The 19,495-nt window shown below is 42.4% G+C and overlaps 1 protein-coding gene across 2 annotated transcripts in view; it reads right to left on the bottom strand.

The window, feature by feature from the left end:
• Positions 1-1,971: 1,971 nt before the first annotated feature.
• The window catches only part of usp34 (ubiquitin specific peptidase 34), a 46,260-nt gene continuing 28,736 nt past the window's right edge, over positions 1,972-19,495 (bottom strand). The window contains exons 39-78 of one of the 2 annotated variants that reach the window (XM_026359142.1): positions 19,393-19,448; positions 18,985-19,289; positions 17,983-18,146; positions 17,828-17,893; positions 17,469-17,615; positions 17,139-17,195; positions 16,919-16,996; positions 16,715-16,809; positions 16,380-16,552; positions 15,670-15,820; positions 15,486-15,564; positions 15,344-15,397; positions 15,164-15,259; positions 15,010-15,074; positions 14,838-14,913; positions 14,290-14,337; positions 14,113-14,178; positions 13,579-13,659; positions 13,377-13,462; positions 12,832-13,000; positions 12,170-12,244; positions 11,884-12,035; positions 11,637-11,790; positions 11,424-11,468; positions 10,681-10,785; positions 10,302-10,449; positions 9,721-10,025; positions 9,041-9,370; positions 8,370-8,527; positions 8,146-8,224; positions 7,887-8,013; positions 7,694-7,801; positions 7,500-7,604; positions 7,026-7,150; positions 6,813-6,936; positions 5,126-5,205; positions 4,902-5,042; positions 4,641-4,781; positions 4,382-4,538; positions 1,972-3,517 (exon numbers count right to left, since the gene is read on the bottom strand). In XM_026359142.1, the coding sequence (XP_026214927.1) occupies positions 2,808-3,517; positions 4,382-4,538; positions 4,641-4,781; positions 4,902-5,042; positions 5,126-5,205; positions 6,813-6,936; positions 7,026-7,150; positions 7,500-7,604; positions 7,694-7,801; positions 7,887-8,013; positions 8,146-8,224; positions 8,370-8,527; positions 9,041-9,370; positions 9,721-10,025; positions 10,302-10,449; positions 10,681-10,785; positions 11,424-11,468; positions 11,637-11,790; positions 11,884-12,035; positions 12,170-12,244; positions 12,832-13,000; positions 13,377-13,462; positions 13,579-13,659; positions 14,113-14,178; positions 14,290-14,337; positions 14,838-14,913; positions 15,010-15,074; positions 15,164-15,259; positions 15,344-15,397; positions 15,486-15,564; positions 15,670-15,820; positions 16,380-16,552; positions 16,715-16,809; positions 16,919-16,996; positions 17,139-17,195; positions 17,469-17,615; positions 17,828-17,893; positions 17,983-18,146; positions 18,985-19,289; positions 19,393-19,448 (5,481 nt within the window). In that variant the 3' untranslated portion in view covers positions 1,972-2,807. Of the gene's footprint in view, positions 3,518-4,381; positions 4,539-4,640; positions 4,782-4,901; positions 5,043-5,125; positions 5,206-6,812; positions 6,937-7,025; positions 7,151-7,499; positions 7,605-7,693; positions 7,802-7,886; positions 8,014-8,145; positions 8,225-8,369; positions 8,528-9,040; positions 9,371-9,720; positions 10,026-10,301; positions 10,450-10,680; positions 10,786-11,423; positions 11,469-11,636; positions 11,791-11,883; positions 12,036-12,169; positions 12,245-12,831; positions 13,001-13,376; positions 13,463-13,578; positions 13,660-14,112; positions 14,179-14,289; positions 14,338-14,837; positions 14,914-15,009; positions 15,075-15,163; positions 15,260-15,343; positions 15,398-15,485; positions 15,565-15,669; positions 15,821-16,379; positions 16,553-16,714; positions 16,810-16,918; positions 16,997-17,138; positions 17,196-17,468; positions 17,616-17,827; positions 17,894-17,982; positions 18,147-18,984; positions 19,290-19,392; positions 19,488-19,495 lie in introns of both variants that reach the window. The other variant, XM_026359141.1, reaches the window with a different exon arrangement.

The raw sequence follows: 19,495 nt of genomic DNA on the forward strand, positions 1-19,495 counted from the left end.
CTCTGCATGGAAAGCTTTTTTTTTTTTACTCCCCGGTGGAAATATCTGTTGTTTCAGGAACTCCCAGCAGATTTCTGACGACTCCAAACAGGTAAATGGAAATCACTTGATCTTGTTTAGCGGTTTTGTACATTTCCAATGAGTGAAGCTGCAGCTTCCTGCCACTGTGTCTCATCCACATCTAAAAATCCCACAGGACAAACAACACGGAAACGTTAACTTGGACACACACAGAGCTGGTTCAGGACAATTATCACGAGTTAACAGGCTCAAAAAAACTGAACTAAATTCAAACTCTCCTATAGCCTGACTTCCTTTCTCACAAGACTATCAAAATAAAAGTTTAAGTAAAAGCTCTTCTAAAATAAATGAGTCACACATCACTAACTATAAATAAATCAACATGTAAATAGTGTTCTAATTATTTCTTTAGAGAATTAATTATGGTTTTACTTATGAATTGAAATATTACACACAGTACTACTTTATTAAACATTTGTACAGTGGTGTGTTTTTAATCTTTCCAGCCACGTTCTCTGCTCTTAACGTTTTGTTATCTTCACTGTAAACTGATTTGATTTGTGTTACAGGGAGGGATGAAAGCAGAGGACAAGAAGCAAACAGACGGACAAAAAGAAGATGGGACAGTGAAGACAAACTACGACAGTGTGAGAGTTAAAGACAGAAACGGCGTCATGAGTGAAAGTCACACTTCTTGTTTCTGACCTGAACACGACAGCAGCTTTCTGTCACTGAATGTAGTCAGACTAAAATAATTATTACTAACATGAAAATCCATGAATGCCGTTTTAAATGGGTCCGTTTTTGCTTATGTCAATGACAATAAATTAAAATAAAATTTTAAAAATGTACTTTTTTAGAAGCAGTCGTTTTTAGATTAAAGCTGCCCTGTGGAACTTTTCTTTCTGTAAATAAACGAAGGCTCTGTTTACATTGGTTTCACTCAAATCAACTGTCTTATTTTTTATATTGAACAGTAACAGAGAAACATGCTTTTGTTGCTTCAAACTGAATTTAAAATTTCTAATTATGAATCGTATTGTTTCAATTAATTTCAGTTCATTTTATTGTCTATAAGACGGCAGCGATAATGCAAATCGCACTTTACTCTTCTTTATCGCACTTTATTTGCAATAATGTAAATATGACCACAGCTCTGCCAATAAACTGCCAAAACGTGTCTCAGCTCAGTAAATAATCTGTAATAAATTCAACTGAATTGTACATTTGCAAAGTATTAAATAAAAACTAGGAGCCAAAAATGTACAGAGTGCTATTTTTGGATTTGTAAATGTAAAATAAAGTAACTATAGTAGATCCATGAGCCTTTTTTCACAGTACTGAGTACAGTAAGACAAACTGAACACGACAGATTGAAGTTAAATTTCAGATCAACATCAGCTTCAACTGGAAAAACTGCTAATTAATGATCCCAACAGTTTTAAGTCAACAGTAATCTTAATGGGAAGTATGTAATTTAATATTTAATATTTATAAAACACATTGGTTCGTTAAATTCTGTTTTGCTTAGATGTTAAAAGGCCACAGTACCTTCACATGTAGTAGTTTGCAGGAATATATTGTAAATATGTTCAATATTCATCACATTTCAGGGAAAAATAAGAAATAAATAGCTGCTGTATAAAAGATCATTTGGAATCACACCAAGATATTTTCAAAGTGAAATAAAAAATACGCCGTACTTACACCTGTTCTACTCACCACAATCTGATCCATTAAGTTTATCGCTCCTCATTTTTGATGCGTTTAGCTTTCCGTAGACCTCCGCTGCAGGAACCCTGATGTGAACTTTTCCAGGTTTTGAAGTTTTGAACTTTTCCAGGATTTTATGATGAACAAGGAGCAGAGGGAAAGAAAAAAAAAAAACCCCACAGGTCCACATGGTTTTCAGTTCATAATTCTTCATATTAAAACAGTTTATTAATTTATTCTCTATTAAAATAAAATCAGAAGATCAGAACACAGCAGAAGAAGCGAAAATAAACAATAGAATATGGAATGTACTTCAGTAAAGAAAATAAAAGCTCCAGCTGGTCCAACATGGGGGCTTTATTTCAACTACAGTCAAATAAAGCACCGCTTTTATATATTCATATATATATAAAGATATTTATATATATATTTATATAGTTTTCATATACACCTTCAGGCAATGACTAGAGAGGATTCTTTACAGAATCAAGTTTCTTGTGGTTCTCTTAATTTACAGGTAAACTTAGTTTCTGGATAATTAAACCACAGAAAAGTCAAGGCAACTTTCTTTTGCCTCGTTCATAAAGTACAAAACTGGCACAGAGGACGACCATTTTTATACACAGTAAAAATGCAATAAAATTAAATTACATACAGAGGAGACAAAAGTTCTGTAAACCTTTCCCCGTTACAGCAAACCTCAAATAAAATCACTTTCCAAAACAAAGTCAAATCAGTATAAAACACACGAAAAGAACAGAACAAAACCTTTTTTGCCCTATAATGTGCTATAGCTTGTTCGACGGTTTCTGTTTTTTCTTCTTTTATGCGTCGAACGAGGGGTCGGCTGTGCGTTGAGTTTTATAGAGCGAAACGACAATGTAGGAGCCACCGAAGCTGGACTGACCGAACATCAGCAGAAGGCAACGAACAGCAGCACACGAACAGCAGAAGAAGAAAAACAGGAGAAAAGACGTTTCCTCTGAGCAGATTCCAAAAAAAAAAAAACGAAAAATAAAAAACAAAATAAGGAAAAATGTTAAAGATCTCATGGCGACTGTGAGCTGATGATGTCATGAAGCGGGCGGGCCTTTTACAGACAGTTTGGTAACTATGGCGATGGTAGCTTCCACCGTCCTGTACAGCATGTCCAGCATGTCAGGTGGGGGGGTGGTGCTCGGGAACACCTGTGAGGAGGAGGTGTGGCCACCGCAGGCCTCTGTACCCTCCCCCACCAGTCCAAGGGCTGATGGGAAGGCGGCGTCCTCTGGGAGGGGTGGGGCCGAGCCCTCCTCCTTCTCCTCCTTCACCTCCTCTAAGGAAGCAGACGCCACCTCACCCCTCCTCCCTTCCTGCTGCTCTGCATCCTCCTCCTCACCTGTCGCCGTGAGCTGCGGCGGCTCTTGCTCCTCCCCCTGCACAAACCCCTCCCCTGCCTCGTGCAGCAGGGAGGAAGACGATGAGAACGAGGAGGAGGACGACGAAGACGCCTCCATCTTCTCCTCTTTAGGGGAGGAGTCCAGGTTTCCCAAGGAGGCTGGGGTGGGGTCCGGAGAAGGCGGGTCCTGCTCGGTGCCCGGGTCGATCAGAGAGGACGAGTCTCGCGTCTCCGTGTCCGAGGTGCTGGTGGGCGTCAGCGCCTCCTGGTGGTCGGGCTTGGTCTCGCTGCAGGGCGGAAGCGCTGATGAGGCAGAGGTGGAGGCCACACAGAGCGGAGCCGCCGCTTCACCGTCATCGCTGCTCACCCTCCGCCGCTTCACCGGGGTCGCCCCCTCGTCCTCAGCTGAGACAAACAGGTGGAGTTAGTGTCACACAGATGAACCCGCTGAAGACGTGAACTGACACTGAATCCTGATTAAATGTTCTAACATCATCATTCACACGACCGTCATCACCTGCTGGAGTTCAGAACAACATGAACCTCAAAATGCTCCTGGAGAAACTTTAAGATACTGAAACACACAGCAGCACCTCGGCGCTTGGTGGCGTTTTCTAAACCTGTGAAGCTGATGTCAGTAATATTTGACAAACACAAGCTACAGACCAGCAGAATCCAGACATCACTTCATCATAGTTGAAATTAACATCAACAGACAGCGTCTGTATCTGATGTGTTACCTAGATGAAGCTTCTTTGTATTATAGAAAATCTAATTTGATTTATGAAGCGTTAACGACAGATCGATGTGTGAGTGAACTTTTAGAGACATTATAACCATCGTCCACGGTACCGTTAGCTTCTGTTATCAAGTGTTGTGAAGTTTTTATTACAGGTGAATCATTTATGACTCATTACTTCTACCAACACGGCAGCGCTTTTTATCTGACTGATAAATTCTGGGGCGTCATCTCAGCTTCTATGACTTCTGTCTTTGTGATTTGCTCCAGTGGACGTGAAGGAAACTTCATTTGATTTTTAAAAAGTTCACAGTAACGTAACATGTTGGGTGTTTTCCTACGAGGTGCATGAAAAGCTGGTGTCTTATTTCCCGATTGTGTGAAAAAGCTAAAAACTAAATGTACGCATAGATTCAGGGTTGAGATTCAGTCATTACAGGTTTAAAGCTGCACAATACCAATGTTTTTTAGTAAGTGATGATAATAAACCAGAAGGAGCCTGAGTCTCAACCTGTGAGTGTGTGTTGTACCTTTGGCCTTGTGGTCCTTGGCCTCCAGCTCCAGAGCGTTACGCTGCTGGACACAAACACGACAGCGACCCAGCAGCTCCTGCAGTGCTGGGCAGAGGGCCGGGTCGACAGCCTGGGGCGGCTGCACTGACAGCAGCAACACCAGCGCCCTCAGGTCCTGACACCAGGAGAGAGAGAGAACGAATCAAAAAAGGAAAAACACCTGGAAGAGAGCGTTTTATTTAGCCTGGAGTCGGGGTGTTTCTGCGTGTGTCCGTACAGCGTTGAGCAGGCCGCTGATCTTGCTGAGCTCCACGCGGTGAGCGGCCAGTTCAGGCTGAAGGCTGCTCTGTTCACTCAGCAGGTTCGTCACCAAAACACCGATCAGGTTGGAGCAGCTGGGACCGGACAGAACCTGGACCTGCACACACAGTTTTTCCCGTATACATACCTCAGATACAAACTGGAACTTTCTAAACTATTAAAAATGCTAAAAACACATCAATAATCTACTCCAAGGCTTTAACACTGATTTTTCTACCTTGTGCAGGAAGCAGGTGAGGAAGGAGTACGCCATGTTGTTGTTGAGAAACGTCCTCTCGTCCATCAGGATGCACTTGATGTACTCGCTGAATGCCGGATCCTCACACAGCAGCTTCACACAGGTTTTAGCCAGAACAGACTGGAATAGAAAAAGTCACAACATGGTTGGAGGTTTGTAGTGTAGGTCGGTGTTTATCTGGAGCGGTTTAAAATGTTCCCCACCTGTAACTGACAGAGCTCCGTCCACAGTTTGGGGAAGAGAGCGAGGTGAAGAGGAAGTCCTTCATAAGCTATCAACACACCTGACAGGAAAAAATAGTTTAAATAGTAGATTTAGACTTTGACTTTGTTCTGCTTTGCTGCTTTATATGAACCACACACACACACACAGACACAAACACACACACACACACACAGACACAGACACACACACACACAGACACACACACAGACACAGACACACACACAGACACACACACACACACAAACCACACAGACACAGACACAAACACACACACACACACAAACACACACACAGACACACAGACACACACACACAACACACACAGACACACACACACACACACACAACACACACAGACACACACACACAGACACAACACACACACACACACACACAAACCACACCAGACACAGACACAAACACACACCAGACACACACACAGACACACACACAGACACACACACAGACACACACACACAGACACACACACACAGACACACACACAGACACACACAGACACACACACACACACACACACAAACACAGACACACACAGACACACACACACACAGACACAAACACACACACACAGACACACACAGACACACACACACACAGACACAAACACACACACACACACACACAAACACACACAGACACAGACACAAACACACACACAGACACACACACAGACACACACACACAGACACACACAGACACACACACAGACACACACACAGACACACACACAGACACACACACACAGACACACACACAGACACACACAGACACACACACACACACACACAAACACAGACACACCACACACACACACACAGACACAAACACACCACACACAACAAACACACACAGACACAGACACAAACACACACACAGACACACACACCACACACACAGACACAAACACACACCACACACACACACACAACACAAACACAACACACACAGACCAAACACAAACACACACAACAACACACACACAGACACAGACACAACACACCACACAGACACACACACAGACACACACACACACACACACACACACACACACACACACACACAGACACAAACACACACACACACACACACAAACACACACAGACACAGACACAAACACACACACAGACACACACACAGACACACACACAGACACACACAGACACACACACACAGACACACACACAGACACACACACACACACACACAGACACACACACACACAAGACACAACACACCACACACACACACAAACACACACAGACACAGACACAAACACACACACAGACACACACACACACAGACACACACACACAGACACAAACACACAACACACACACACACACACACAGACACAAACACACACAGACACACACACAGACACACACACAGACACACACACAGACACACACACACACACACACACACACACAGACACAAACACACACAGACACAACACACACAGACACAAACACACACAGACAACACACACACACACACACAGACACACACACACAAGACACACACACACAGACACAAACACACAGACACACACAGACACACACACACACAGACAACACACACAGACACACACAGACACACACACACACACAGACACACACACAGACACACACACACCCTTCGTACTTAATTTGACGAGCGTGTCTGTGAATTTTTCGCAGTTGATGGCAACGCGACACAGCAGATGGATGAACTGGTGGTAGGACAGGAAGTAATCCAGCAGCATCCGGTCGTACACCTCGTCTTTACCCTGAGACACGAGACACAGTTTTACTCCCAAACTCAAGCTAACTAACGTTTTTCTTTCTAATATTAGTTGAGCCCATATTCAAATGTCACCTTGCTGCTCTCAACCATTGAAGGCAGCAGACACATGTTGAGCTCCGGTCTTGGAGGTCGGATGTTGTTTTTTGCTCCCATCAGCTTTATGTTCTCTCTGCAGGGCAGGTAGGGGCCGAACGACACTGTGGACACAAACACAGAACGATTAACTGAACCTGCTGAAGATATAAAAGAATCTAAAAGTCATAAATGAGCATTTACAGTTGTCTATAGACGTGATGAAGATGTCAGCACTAGGTCAATTAATAATTTGTTGATCCATAAACAGTTTGTGACAGTTTCAGTTGGTGCAGCTCAACAGCTTTAGTTACTTTTAACAAATGTAACTTCAATGACACCATGTTATAAATTAACCACAATGCAGCAGAGAATTACTTTTTAAATATTAGATTAAAACAGGTGTGACGAGATCAAGATGTGATGGACAGAAGGACAATACGTGACGTAGAGGAAGATGAGGACACCACTCACTGGGGATGTTGCTGTGGTGGTAGGTGCAGTGGTTGTGCTGCAGGAAGGGGACCAGAGTGTGCAGGAAGTCATGTGGACTCAGCAGAACGAGTTCCTTCAGAACATCTGAAATAGATTAGATCAGTTACAGTCACTCACTTTTAGTTTCTGTGGACTTGAATGTAACTGTTGGATTAAAGAGGCCTGAGCGTTACCTAAACAGGCGTTGCGGAGTTCAGGGGGGCTGTAAGAATTCAGGAGAGTGAGCAGCTTGTGGGCAAAGTCGATCCTCTCCTGCCACTGGATCAGCGCCTGCTTCACATCTGGCGAACAACAGGAAAACATATGCTCAGTGCTTGTGTGTAATGACATTTGATTTCAGATCTGCTAAAGGTGACACGGTCTGACCTTTGCGCTGCAGGTACGGCCGAGAGGCTTTGAGGACAGACAGGAAGATGGAGAGCAGCTCCACCAGGTCTCCGGTGACGTGACACGCAGTGGCCTCGTGGTACATCATGTGCAGGGTGTTGAAGGACTGGAGGAGACACGTGGACAGACAGGATCTTACTTTGGTTTCCTCTTAAAAAGTCAGAGATCAAACGATCTTCCTCTGGTCCAAACTATTATTACATTTGAATTTCTGGTGCACAGGAGACTCTAATCGTACCTCAGTCATGAGGATTAGTCCTCTGTTGAAGACCACCAGCAGTCGGTCCTCGTCGTTCTCCAGCAGAACCCTGAAGGCACTGAGAGGAAAAACAGAACCAGGAGTTAGCATATAGGAATACAGGAAATATAAACACTTGAAGGCAGAAACAAACCACAGGTGCTAAACCACGTATTCTGATACAGGTCTTCAGAGGACTCCACAGACCACAACGGTGTCCTGACCTGATGAGTGTGGTCCAGCAGGAGCGTCCGTCCAGGCAGCGCAGGTAGCAGCTGATGGTGGTCTTCTTGAACTGTTTGATGTCCTCCAGCTCTTCTTCCCTCATGTCTGCTCGCTGCGCCACAAACAGCTGCATCAGGTTGAACAGCTCCTCCACCGCCTGCAGGAGGCAGCACACACAAACACACACATCAGAGAAGAAGGATTTGTTATTTTTTAATTATGTACTCATGTGTCAAGATTTTTTTTTAACCTAAATATCCTAAAAATGTTGGTGTTTGACATTAAATGAATCACAACAGAAAAAAATAGATGCAACACGATCGAAAAGAAACAAAAAAGTATGAAGACAAGCAAAATAGCAGTTAACCAAGAATCAAGAGATGCAAAACAACCAAAAATGAATAAAAATGACAAAAAATACGCACAATGAGAAACACAACTAAGAAACAGACGCAAAACAAACGATGCACAGCGACTAAAATAGAGACAAAATGACCATAATAAGCTAAAGAGGAACCACTTTCTCATGTTTGCATCAATTCAGTCCTGCAGGAAATAAAACTTCTCCAAAATGCTTCAAATAACAGAAACATCCTCAGCGTCTACTTCCTGCTCTACACACAACTTTCATACAAACACTTTTCTGATCCGAAACAGAGACTCCACCCACCCCGGGATACTGGCTGGCGTGTGGCGTCAGGTTCTTGAAGGCCCACTGGATGTTCTGGTGCGAGGCGAGCTGGCGGGTGAAGGCGGGCGACTGCTCGCAGCACATGCGGAGGATGCCGTAGTAGGCGGGCAGCATGCCGCGGTTGAACAGCACCACCTCCTGGTCGTCGTGGTCTGCCAGGATGTAGTTGAAGGCTATGTTCTTTGTCACCACAGGATTCTGCACGACCAGCCGGACGTTCTCCGGACAGTCCACACAGACGTTGTACCAGAAGGAGAGAAGTGCCTGCTTGTTGTGATTGGTGGCGATGGCGGGCTCCGACAGTTTGGGCTGAAGAGGAAAAAACGATCAATACGAGTCCAGCAAACACGTTTGTCAGAAAAGAACTGTGACTAATACAGTTCGAGTTTATCATCATTAATTCATTAAATTAAAAATTACATTTAGTATAGATCCTAAAACCTGGACACCGATTAGCTTTTCAGCACTGCCGGTTCTGATTCTCACTTTTTACCATACAACATAAAAATAAGTAATAATAAGTCTTTAAAAGGCCAATGAGTGGCTGAATGAGACTGCACAGGTCGTCTGAAGCAATAACTTGACATGGCCAAAGAAAATAAACCATAAACAGCATCTTTTTGTTTCCAGCAGAGATGAAAGAGAAAAGATGAATGTACCTGGAAGAGGTTCCAGAGGTCCATGAAGTATCCAGAGAACATGAGTTTCTCCGTCTTGGAGATGAGGCAGTACGTCATGAAGCTGAAATACTGCACCAGTTTAGTGGTGCCGTGAACGCTGGCGTCCACGTACAGCTTGGCGCGGCCCAGCAGCCCCAGCAGCAGGTTGTAGACCTGGTGCAGCACCACGGTGGTGTCGGGCGACAGCGGCAGCTCCCGAGTTGGCAAGTGGAGGGAGCGGGTGGAGCGGAACATCTGGCGGAAGGAGTTGCTGGGGATGAGGGAGACGAGCAGGTACGCCGCCGCTGAAGGAAGGAGAAACAGATTCTGTTATGATCAGGAAGAAACTACCGACAGTTCTTATTGACTCAACATCTGTTCTACTGATCTTTAGTCCTGATTGTTCAGCAGGTAAAATCAGAATGTGCTTATTTAGTAAAATCCATTACTATAGATTTAGACAGATTAGCAGCTGCTCTGTTATTATGCTTTTAAAGCCAAAAACTAAAGTTAGAACGTGAAGAAGTGAAATCAAGCCTGACAAAAACATGTGCAGTATGGATGAGTGTCTTCAGCCTTACACGTCCGAACTCTGGGGTAGTTGTGTGCCAGCAAGAAGCGCTCCACCCAGTTCTCCATGTTCTGCAGGACCCAGCTGTGGGCCAGCTTGTTCCTGGGAGTCTGCACAGCCAGCCAGTCCAGACACTGGGACGGGTTGTACTCGATCACCTGGAAGAAATGGTTTAACAATCACAATGATTAAAATGTGTCATGAACACTTGTCATTGTTTTACATTAGTGTACACCTTCATCTGTGATCGTTTAAGCTTGTTGTCATTTTTTAAAATGTCTTTAACATCTGGAACATCGGGTCAGTGACCACATCAAGGCCTCAGAGCTCAAACACAGGCTACAGTTCTCGTGGTTTAGCAACAGTGGACCGAGAATGACTTTATTTACCTCCCAGATCCTTTGAAGGATGTAGGAGGCGAAGGAGGGCATCCCTGGAGGTCCACCTGCAAACTCCATCAACATCGTCAACAGCTTGAAGAAAGGATTAGCAGCCTGATAGAAATTTAAAAAAGAAACGGTTGATGAAGCATGTGTAAAGATAACTGTTATACTATAATGATGATGAAATGGAAACAGATGAAATATAAAAACTACTTCGTTTTTTATGATTTACTTGTAGGTTAAAGAAAAGCATCTGGCAAATAACTGAATGTAAATGTAAATTATTTGAAAACACCTGAAATCAGAAATGTTATCATCTCCAGGAGGAAACAGCTTAAAATGATCTGAGGTCAACTACCGAACTCAGACTGAAGAAGCTACTTGGACGAGTAGCAAAAAGGTTCAACCTCACAAGATGGAAGTCGCCATGATTCAACTTCCAGATACATGACTTCTACTCATCTGTCATTTGAGAGATTTTCTTTTCTCATTTTCATTTGGAAAACACAAATACTCTATTCCTGTACTTCTTTATATGAGCCAACAACGCCCATCAGCTACTTTGTTTGGTTTTATTACTTTTGTTCAAACCTCCAATTCGAGCATGGGCTTCATTCAGCAGCAGGACTGTGGTGTCACACACTGAGATGTTTACATATGTATATGTACAGATGACTGATGTAGTATAAGAGTGGTACTGTTAGTTCTTTTTGCTGAAATGGTTTGGGTTTCATCCGAGTGGTGCTTACTTCTGGAGTCAGTTTTGCGATGGAGGTGAAGAGCATCGACACAATCTGCAAAGAGAAAACACCAGTCAGCAGGTGACATTCACACAGTCTTTAACAGTATTATTATTTCTTTTACATTTTAAACATTAAAGATCGCCTCTTAAGTTTGCTGTAACACTGCAGGGACACATCTCAACCTGTTTTTCTGTTTCTGTGTATATAAGATAAACCTACGTGCTCGGCCAGACGGTTGTTATAGCGACAGAGGCTGAAGATGAGGTTGCAGGTCTGTCTGATGTTGATACCGTCTCTGATGTGCTGGAAGAGGAAGGGGAAGCCTTTTCCCCCAGTCAGTGCCGCCATGTCGCTCTGAGACAGGGTCAGATGTCTGGACAGAGAAGAGACGCCATGAATGCAGTAAGTCGGGGAGAGAAGTCAGGACAGCTTTCGCAGTTTCACAATGTGTGTCTTGAATTCTCACCTCTCCGAGCGAGACTGCTCCACCAGCAGAGCGATGAGGGCGATCATCTTCTCCAGAGCTGCAGGACGATATTTCTCCTCTGCCAGAGACAAGATGTCCTCCTCCTCATCCTCTTCTTCTCCCTCCTCCTCGGACAGCACCTCCACCTGAGGCTGAGAGGAAACACATTTTGTTTGATTTTACATCACCTTGTCTACACTTTACAATTAGCTTATTTAACAAGAAAAGAAGCCAATAAATAGAATATACACATTTATGATAGAAACGGTAAAATGTGTAGACTTACATTTTCAGGTCCTTTGGTTCCCATATAGAAATGCACCATGATGGAAATAGCTTGTAGTGACAACAAAAACTGACTCTGTGGACACAAAACAGTACAAAATGTCTTGGCTTGCAAAAATCACAAGACTAATACTGTAGAGGCATAACGAATGTGCAATGACTGTTAAAAATAATGTTTGTTACTTCATTTAAAATCTAAATAAAAAATTGAAGTAGATTGAACGTAAAGACCAATATTTTCAACTGAAAAAGTATTTTACAGCTGGTCTTTATACTGGATATTTGTCCTCTGCATGTTTAGTAATAATTCTAATAGCTGTCAACAGTGATTGTGTTCTCACACATCATTTGTCAGCAGACCAGCTGATAATCAATAAAATTGTAGTGAAGAAGAAAACAGCAGCACAGCAACAACTGAACGTGCTGGAACGCCTCAACTGCATTTTTAGTTTGTGAATTCAGACTCAGTTCTGTCTAAAGAAGTACTACTTTGTTCCTGTCATCTATGATTTAATGTGTAAATGACAAAACCTCAAATGAGGAAAACTCTGAACCAATCAGCAGAACTGATGACCTCAGGTGACTAACAGAATAAATCATGTCTTTGACGTCCTAGTTGTGTTTAATGTACAGTATCTGGTTTGTGTGAACGCTCACACTGACCTCCTCCTCTCCCATCTTGGCGAACTCGTACAGGAAGGCAAAGTACTCAGTCAGGTGTTTGCTGTGTGGCTTGACACCGTGCTCCATGATGGACAAGAGGGTCTTAACAAAGCGGGTGACGCAGGATCTGCTGCCGATATCCTCCACTGGACCGTCCATGTCGTCAGAGCTGAGCAGAAAGACAAGTTAACACTGATCATGATGAGGTAAGTCAAAACCAAGGCTTCTCCATGGCAGCTGAGTCTGTCTGAATGTGGAGCCACAAATCTTTCTCAGAGTCGTTACGGACAGAGACCCTGAGTGACACACAGCTCCCGTCTGATCTCTGTCGCCATCTGATTTCACAGACACAACCCTGAATGTTTGTGCTGCACACCTCTAATGGCAGAGACTTGAAAAGGCACATGAAAAAATATGATAAATGTTCTCTGAAGGGAGCGAAGGATGCTTTAATGAGATCTGGACTTTAGGTTAAACTTTGGCTTCAAATTCACGAATAAGGCAAAAAACAACATCTGTATTACAGCTTTGTTAATGATACGCACCCGTCCTCCATGCCAGGCTGCAGGTAAAGGTGAGCATGAACCGGCCGCAGCCGCTGTATGACGTGGATACACAACCTCTGGAACATCTGGAAGACAAAGACGGAGCTGAGTCTGTGTGTGTGTGTTAGATTTAAATCATATCTGTCAATAAAACGTGATGCTCGCAGTAGGAACAGGACGGAGAAAGACAATAAATAAATACCTGTCTGACAATCTGATTGGGACACTTAATAAGGATCTGCATTGGCCACCAGTTGTCATCAGCCATCTGGTCCAAAAACCACTAAAGAAGACAAAACAGTTATTATGTGGAGTAAAAACAGATACTAGTGATCCAATTAATTAAAGCTCAATAATAACCCCAGTAATGGTTCCACAATTTTAATTATATAGTAAATAATAAGCGCAGAATAGGTTAAAATTTTATTAGAAATTCACTATGGAGAAAGAGTCAGAATTTTAATTACTGTATTTAAAGTAAATTGTACCTTGACTTTTATTTTTATTATTATTTTTAATTAAAACTATTTAAGTATTTATGGTGGTTTGTTTTCTCAGTAACATTTTCACAGTGAAACAGTGTTAATAAAAACGTTTCCATGTAATGTTTCGATATTGTCTATATCTTGGATCAAATTAACAGATTTAAACAGACATACAGATAAAATTAAATTATTATTAGTGCCACTGATGATGATGAGAAAATGACAGAACTGTAGTAAAGTACTGGTCAAACCTCGCACGCAGCCTGGCTGTTGTTGAACTGTTTGGTCAGGAGTTCGATCCACTGCAGCATGGTGGGCTGGAGGTGACACGACAACACACATCGGACAGTTAGTCACTTTTTTTGTTTCTGTTTCAACTGAGCAGAAAAACTAAAATGTACGATCCTGCAACAACGTCAGTACGTTACCTTCTCCTTGGAGTGGATGAACGTCTCGAGGACAAACGACGTGCTGAGCTGCAGAGAAAAAAAAACGTTAGTTAAATATCTCCAGGTATTTGGCTGCAGTGTTAAAAACTGAAATACACAGAAATATTTACTTACATTTCTAACTAGAACTATAACTAACTGATTAAGCTGCTGGTAACATGACATTTTTCAAAGAGCTTATCTGACATCAAACAACAATAGTTCAAAATCCACAGACATCCCACAGAGTGACACTGAACATAGAGGAGGAAGAAATTCCCTCACTTGAAGCTTGAACCAGAGAATTTTGGGGTAAAAAAAAAAAAAAAAGGAATAAAACATCTTTTAGGACAAAGGTGACCTCAAAGAACCGACTGTTAAGTCGCCTCAAGTCAGACGACAGATTTAAAACACAGCTACTTCTAATCTTTAATATTTCTGATAAGTTACAAAAGACACAAGGGTCAATGTCTTCTAAAACATTAAATGGGACTTTTCCTCAAACCTACTTCTGTAAAAAGTATAATTAATGGTTTCTCATTTCTCACCTTCGCAGTCATGAGTGAGACGGCTTTGGGGTCTGGCAGCGTGCTGGGGATGCTGCTGCAGAGCTGCCACATGAAGCTGAAAAACAAAGAAAGATAAATCATAGGAGTGTGAGCAGTGATTTTAAAGACCCGTTAATTCTGACAAAAGGAATTAATCTTATCTGATACTCACCCAAAGTAGGTGTGTTCAAATATGTTTTTATCCTGGAGAAACTGCATGTTGTCGTGCCAAATCCACTGAGAGAGAGACACAGACGGGTAAATTAAATTAACAAATCACACAGATATTTCTGTTTAAAAAATAAAGAAAGAAAAACTAAATGTACCTCAAGCAGATCAGGAGAGACGTCAAAGCTGAAGTCCTTCCCGTTCTCCTCCTCCAGCTCCACTCTCTTATAGAACAGCATGTAGGCGCTGTGTGTCTGTAAGTCCAGTCAACGTTTCATTAGTACTTTTTGGACAACACAAGGATAATGAACGAGAGAACCTAAGAAGAATCTGCTAACCTTCTCAAAGGAGAAGTCCATGAACTTGTCAGTGACTGAGTCGTAGGTTTTAGTCTGGAAGGTAAAATAAAGTCAGTGAAATCAGAGGTGGAACATGGATTAACGCGTTGGAAGTTGTTTTTCCTCTGCCTGCAGCTCGTACCGTCATCTCTCCTCCGAAGCACTCTGAGGCTAGCTGGGCCGAGTCGAAGGGCTTCACCTCTGCGTCGTTGAAGAGGTACCTGCAAGTATTTTAACTTGTTTTATATGAACCACGTACGTGTGAACAACCTGACAGTCACATTTTTAGATCATTATTTCCACACCAAGGTGCTGCTTCCTCTCACCACTTGTTATTTTTGTAGGCGTGTGGGTTGACGATGTCTCTGATGAAGCTGTAGTAATGGCCGCCGTCCGCTGTTCCCGTGTGCACTGTGACGCCGATGAGGTCGTACTCATAGCTTTCCGTGACCTTTGCCTCACCTTCTTCTCGGAAACCTTTAGAACACAATCGAAACTCAGCACTTTGGTGAAGTTTTAGTTTCGTTTAAGCATATTTTTAGTTAAATCTGGAGCAGATATACACACGAGAGCTCACTAATGAAAGACACAGTACAGACTTTGTAGAAAGTAGTTTTCCTTTAAATCAAAACTCCTTCCTATGAATCCTGCAGTTTTCTGTTGCTCATCCTTTTTCCTTTGTTTTTTTGCAATGAAAATTATATTATATTTTAATTTCATTATAATATTTTCACAAGTCCAGGTGGCTGAATGGTTATATTGCAAGCTCACTTCCTTACTAACACTTTCAAAATAAAAGATTACCATAAAAAGGGGAATTATTATTTCTTTATTATTACATCATCACATCTTTGCAGGAGCCCTATGTTGATTCATTATGCAATTAGAAATTATTTGCATTGTAACTTACAAATTAAAACTAGTTTGTCAAGTCTGTGGGCCTATTAGAGAGCTGTTCTGGTACTACAAAATGTGATATAAGTGCTACTAGATGCTGCAAAGTCTGTAGATTTGTGTGACTGATGTGAGCACTAACCCTCCTTCCGCTCTCCTTTCCCCATGAGGAAGTCCTCGGTGTAAGGCGTCATGTCAAGCCGCAGGGGAAAAGAGAAGTGGGTGTTGACCTTCTCCTTCATCATCGTCACCATGTTAAAGGTGTATCTCATGGTGTTGAAGCTCAGGATGCGAGGCAGCTTCTTGAAGCAAGCTCTGCAGAAGTGAGGACATATTTTAATATAAGTTTTATAGAGGGAAGCAAAAAGGATTTATAATTTAACTAATATGTAAATATTATACATATATAAAATAAATAACAACACTTTAAAAAGAAGATGGCTTCAGATCACTTAGAGTACTTAGATTCGTTCCAACCTTTTCTCTGCGCGGACCTTCTTGCCACACTGGGAGCAGGTGTACATGTTGTCGCCCTCCAATGTGTCTTTGATGGTCACCTCATCCAGAGATTCCTAAAAGAGGAAAAACCAGCTTGAAACTCTGCAGAATACTGAGATATTAGTTATGAAGTGGTTGAATGTGCAAACACTTTCCAGGTGCTGCTGTGTTTCATGTACTCACATAGATGTTCTTCATATCTGCTACTTGACATCTTACAGTGTAAAACTCTTCTGCCGTCTGACTGACGTGGTCACAGTCCTGCAGAACAAGACACAAACGTTCAAATTTCAATAAGAACTGTCAAACATATTTTGATAATTAAAGCAGATGACAGACCACACTAACATCACAGCTAATTAAAGCTTCCTCATATTCAGTATATTAAAGTCCTAAAACTCACCAAAGACACAACGTTGTTGGTGATGACGCCTCCAAACAGAGTCTTCACTGTGTTTTTCTGAAAGAAAAGATAAATGTCAACATGTTACTGAAAAGGGGTTGAGTCAAATTTTAACTAAAGAGAACTATAGATTTCACAGTGTTTAGCTCGTATTTATGTTGGTTATTTTGTAAAAGCTGCACATGCATACTGCTGCTTTTAACAATAACAATATATTTTATCTATCTTCTCCGAGCTGGTAACTTTCATTGTAAGTCAGGTGTATAAACATTTCTGCAGAGACACTGTAACACATTGAGGAGATTCATCAACTTGTAAAGATGTGTTTACCAGATCCTGGGACATCTCCTCTATCTTAGTGATGAGGTCGGTGAAAAACTCTGTCATGTCCTTCTGCTCTCCTGTGTTGAGAGGTTGTTTGTCCATGGTGTAGGTTTTACAGAAGGGCCGGGGATTGTAAGCTTTCCTCTCGCTCTCCTGAACAGACAAAGCATTAGACAAAGACAGAGGTGGAATAGAGGAAATGACAAATTGTGTGATTCACATCAATGAAATCATCACACTGTAGAGTTTAGATCACTCAGTAAAAAGCTTTAAGTCCCATTTTTATAGAAACAACCTAACAAACTTATTGGCAGGTTGCTGGATGGGAATTATGAGCCAAGTCACAGGTCGAACAGTAAACTTACCATGAGATATGTGAACATCTTCTGCAGCTCCAGCAGCGTGGTCTTGTGTTTGATATCCTCAGCATACTGCACACACAGACACACACATTAAATGTCTGTTTTAGATTTCACTGGCCTGATGCCCTCAGGCTGCTCTCGGTCACGCAGGCACTGACCTTGGCGGTGAAGACGGCCTGCCGGGCCTCAGGGATCATGTAGAGCTGCTGGATGGTGGAAGCCAGGTAACAGGTGGCTCCCAGGTTGGTCAGACCCACGAAGCGACACTCGGCCCGAACATCATCGTGAGGCCAGTAGTCCCACTTGTATGGAGCATGAGAAGCTGCATAATAAGATAATAGAAATAAGTTTGTTTTTAAATATCATAATAATAAAGCAGCCGTTTTGGGTTTGTGTGGTAAGTGTAACGTGTTGTTTAGAGCCTTTCAGACATCTTTTGTTTTATAGACTGTCCCAGTGTTTCTAGCATTAATCCGACTTTAGGGACAAAGTCTCTCAGAAACAGACTGGATTTACTGTAGCAAAGCTCAAATTGAGTCAGATCATCGTCCCAGAGGACTACTGACACAGAGTGTATCTTGCAGACAAGTGTCCTGATATGATACAGAACACACAATCACAAAAACAAATGTATAAAATAATAAATATGAAATAATATTGGTCTGCCTCTGGTTAGTGTGTAAACAGATTAGTTTAAATGCTAACCCTAACCTGAGGGAATGTTAAAATCACGGTATCTACCTGAAAGTGTCTATGAGACTTTAAAAATATCTTTATTGTGTGAGCAAATAATTTCTGTCAAATCATTTTCTGGATTGTGCCATGAAGTTATTATTTTAAATAAGTTATTAAGTTAACTCATAAGTTATGAGTTATTATCTCTGATTCAAATTTAATGTAGTGATAAAGACAGTAATAATAATACTAATACTAATACTAATAATACTACTACTAATAATAATAATAATAATAAGATATGTGTGAGAGGCACAAGCTGAGGCTACGTGAGCTTGAAGGACTTTTCTAAAACCTCTATAAGTAATTTCAGCTGTAATAATATCGAGCTTTCGCCTGCAGTATCATATATTTTAAAATCAAACACTCTTGATTAAAATAAGAAAAAATAAGAATTTTTCCTCAGAGCAGTGTCTGGTCTTTACCTTGCATGTGTTGCGACATGACCCAGTTGTGGAGAAGCCTGTAGTTCTCCACTGAGCCCTTCACCGTCTCCACCAGCAGGTCGTAGGCAGCAGCCCGGGCAGCGTGGGACTTGCACTTGGGTTGAGCACGGTCAGCAAGGCTGGGCAGCAGGAAGAGAAGGTTGTGGACGTCCCGCAGGAACTCCTGCCCCTCGCGGGAGAACTTGAAAGGAGGCTTGTGTTTGAGGACGCTGGTTGCGAGGCGCAGGAGGCCGGTAAGCCCATCGTCCTCGATCATCCCGTCCTGTTGGTCCAGGATCTCTCGGCTAGAGGAGAAAGGAATAAATTTCCATCAGTGAATGAATAAGTTGAGATGCTGCGATCAGTATGGTCACACTGATAACCTCTCATGTGTTGAGTGTGTCTGACCTCCTGATGCAGTCGGCGAGGTGTCGGGCGAGAGCGTCCAGGTCCAGCAGGGTCGTCTGCATCGAGCCGGCCAGCGACAGAGAGGGAGAGACCTTCTGTGAGT

Source organism: Anabas testudineus, chromosome 1 (assembly GCF_900324465.2).
Source record: "Anabas testudineus chromosome 1, fAnaTes1.2, whole genome shotgun sequence".
Lineage (NCBI taxonomy): Eukaryota > Metazoa > Chordata > Actinopteri > Anabantiformes > Anabantidae > Anabas > Anabas testudineus.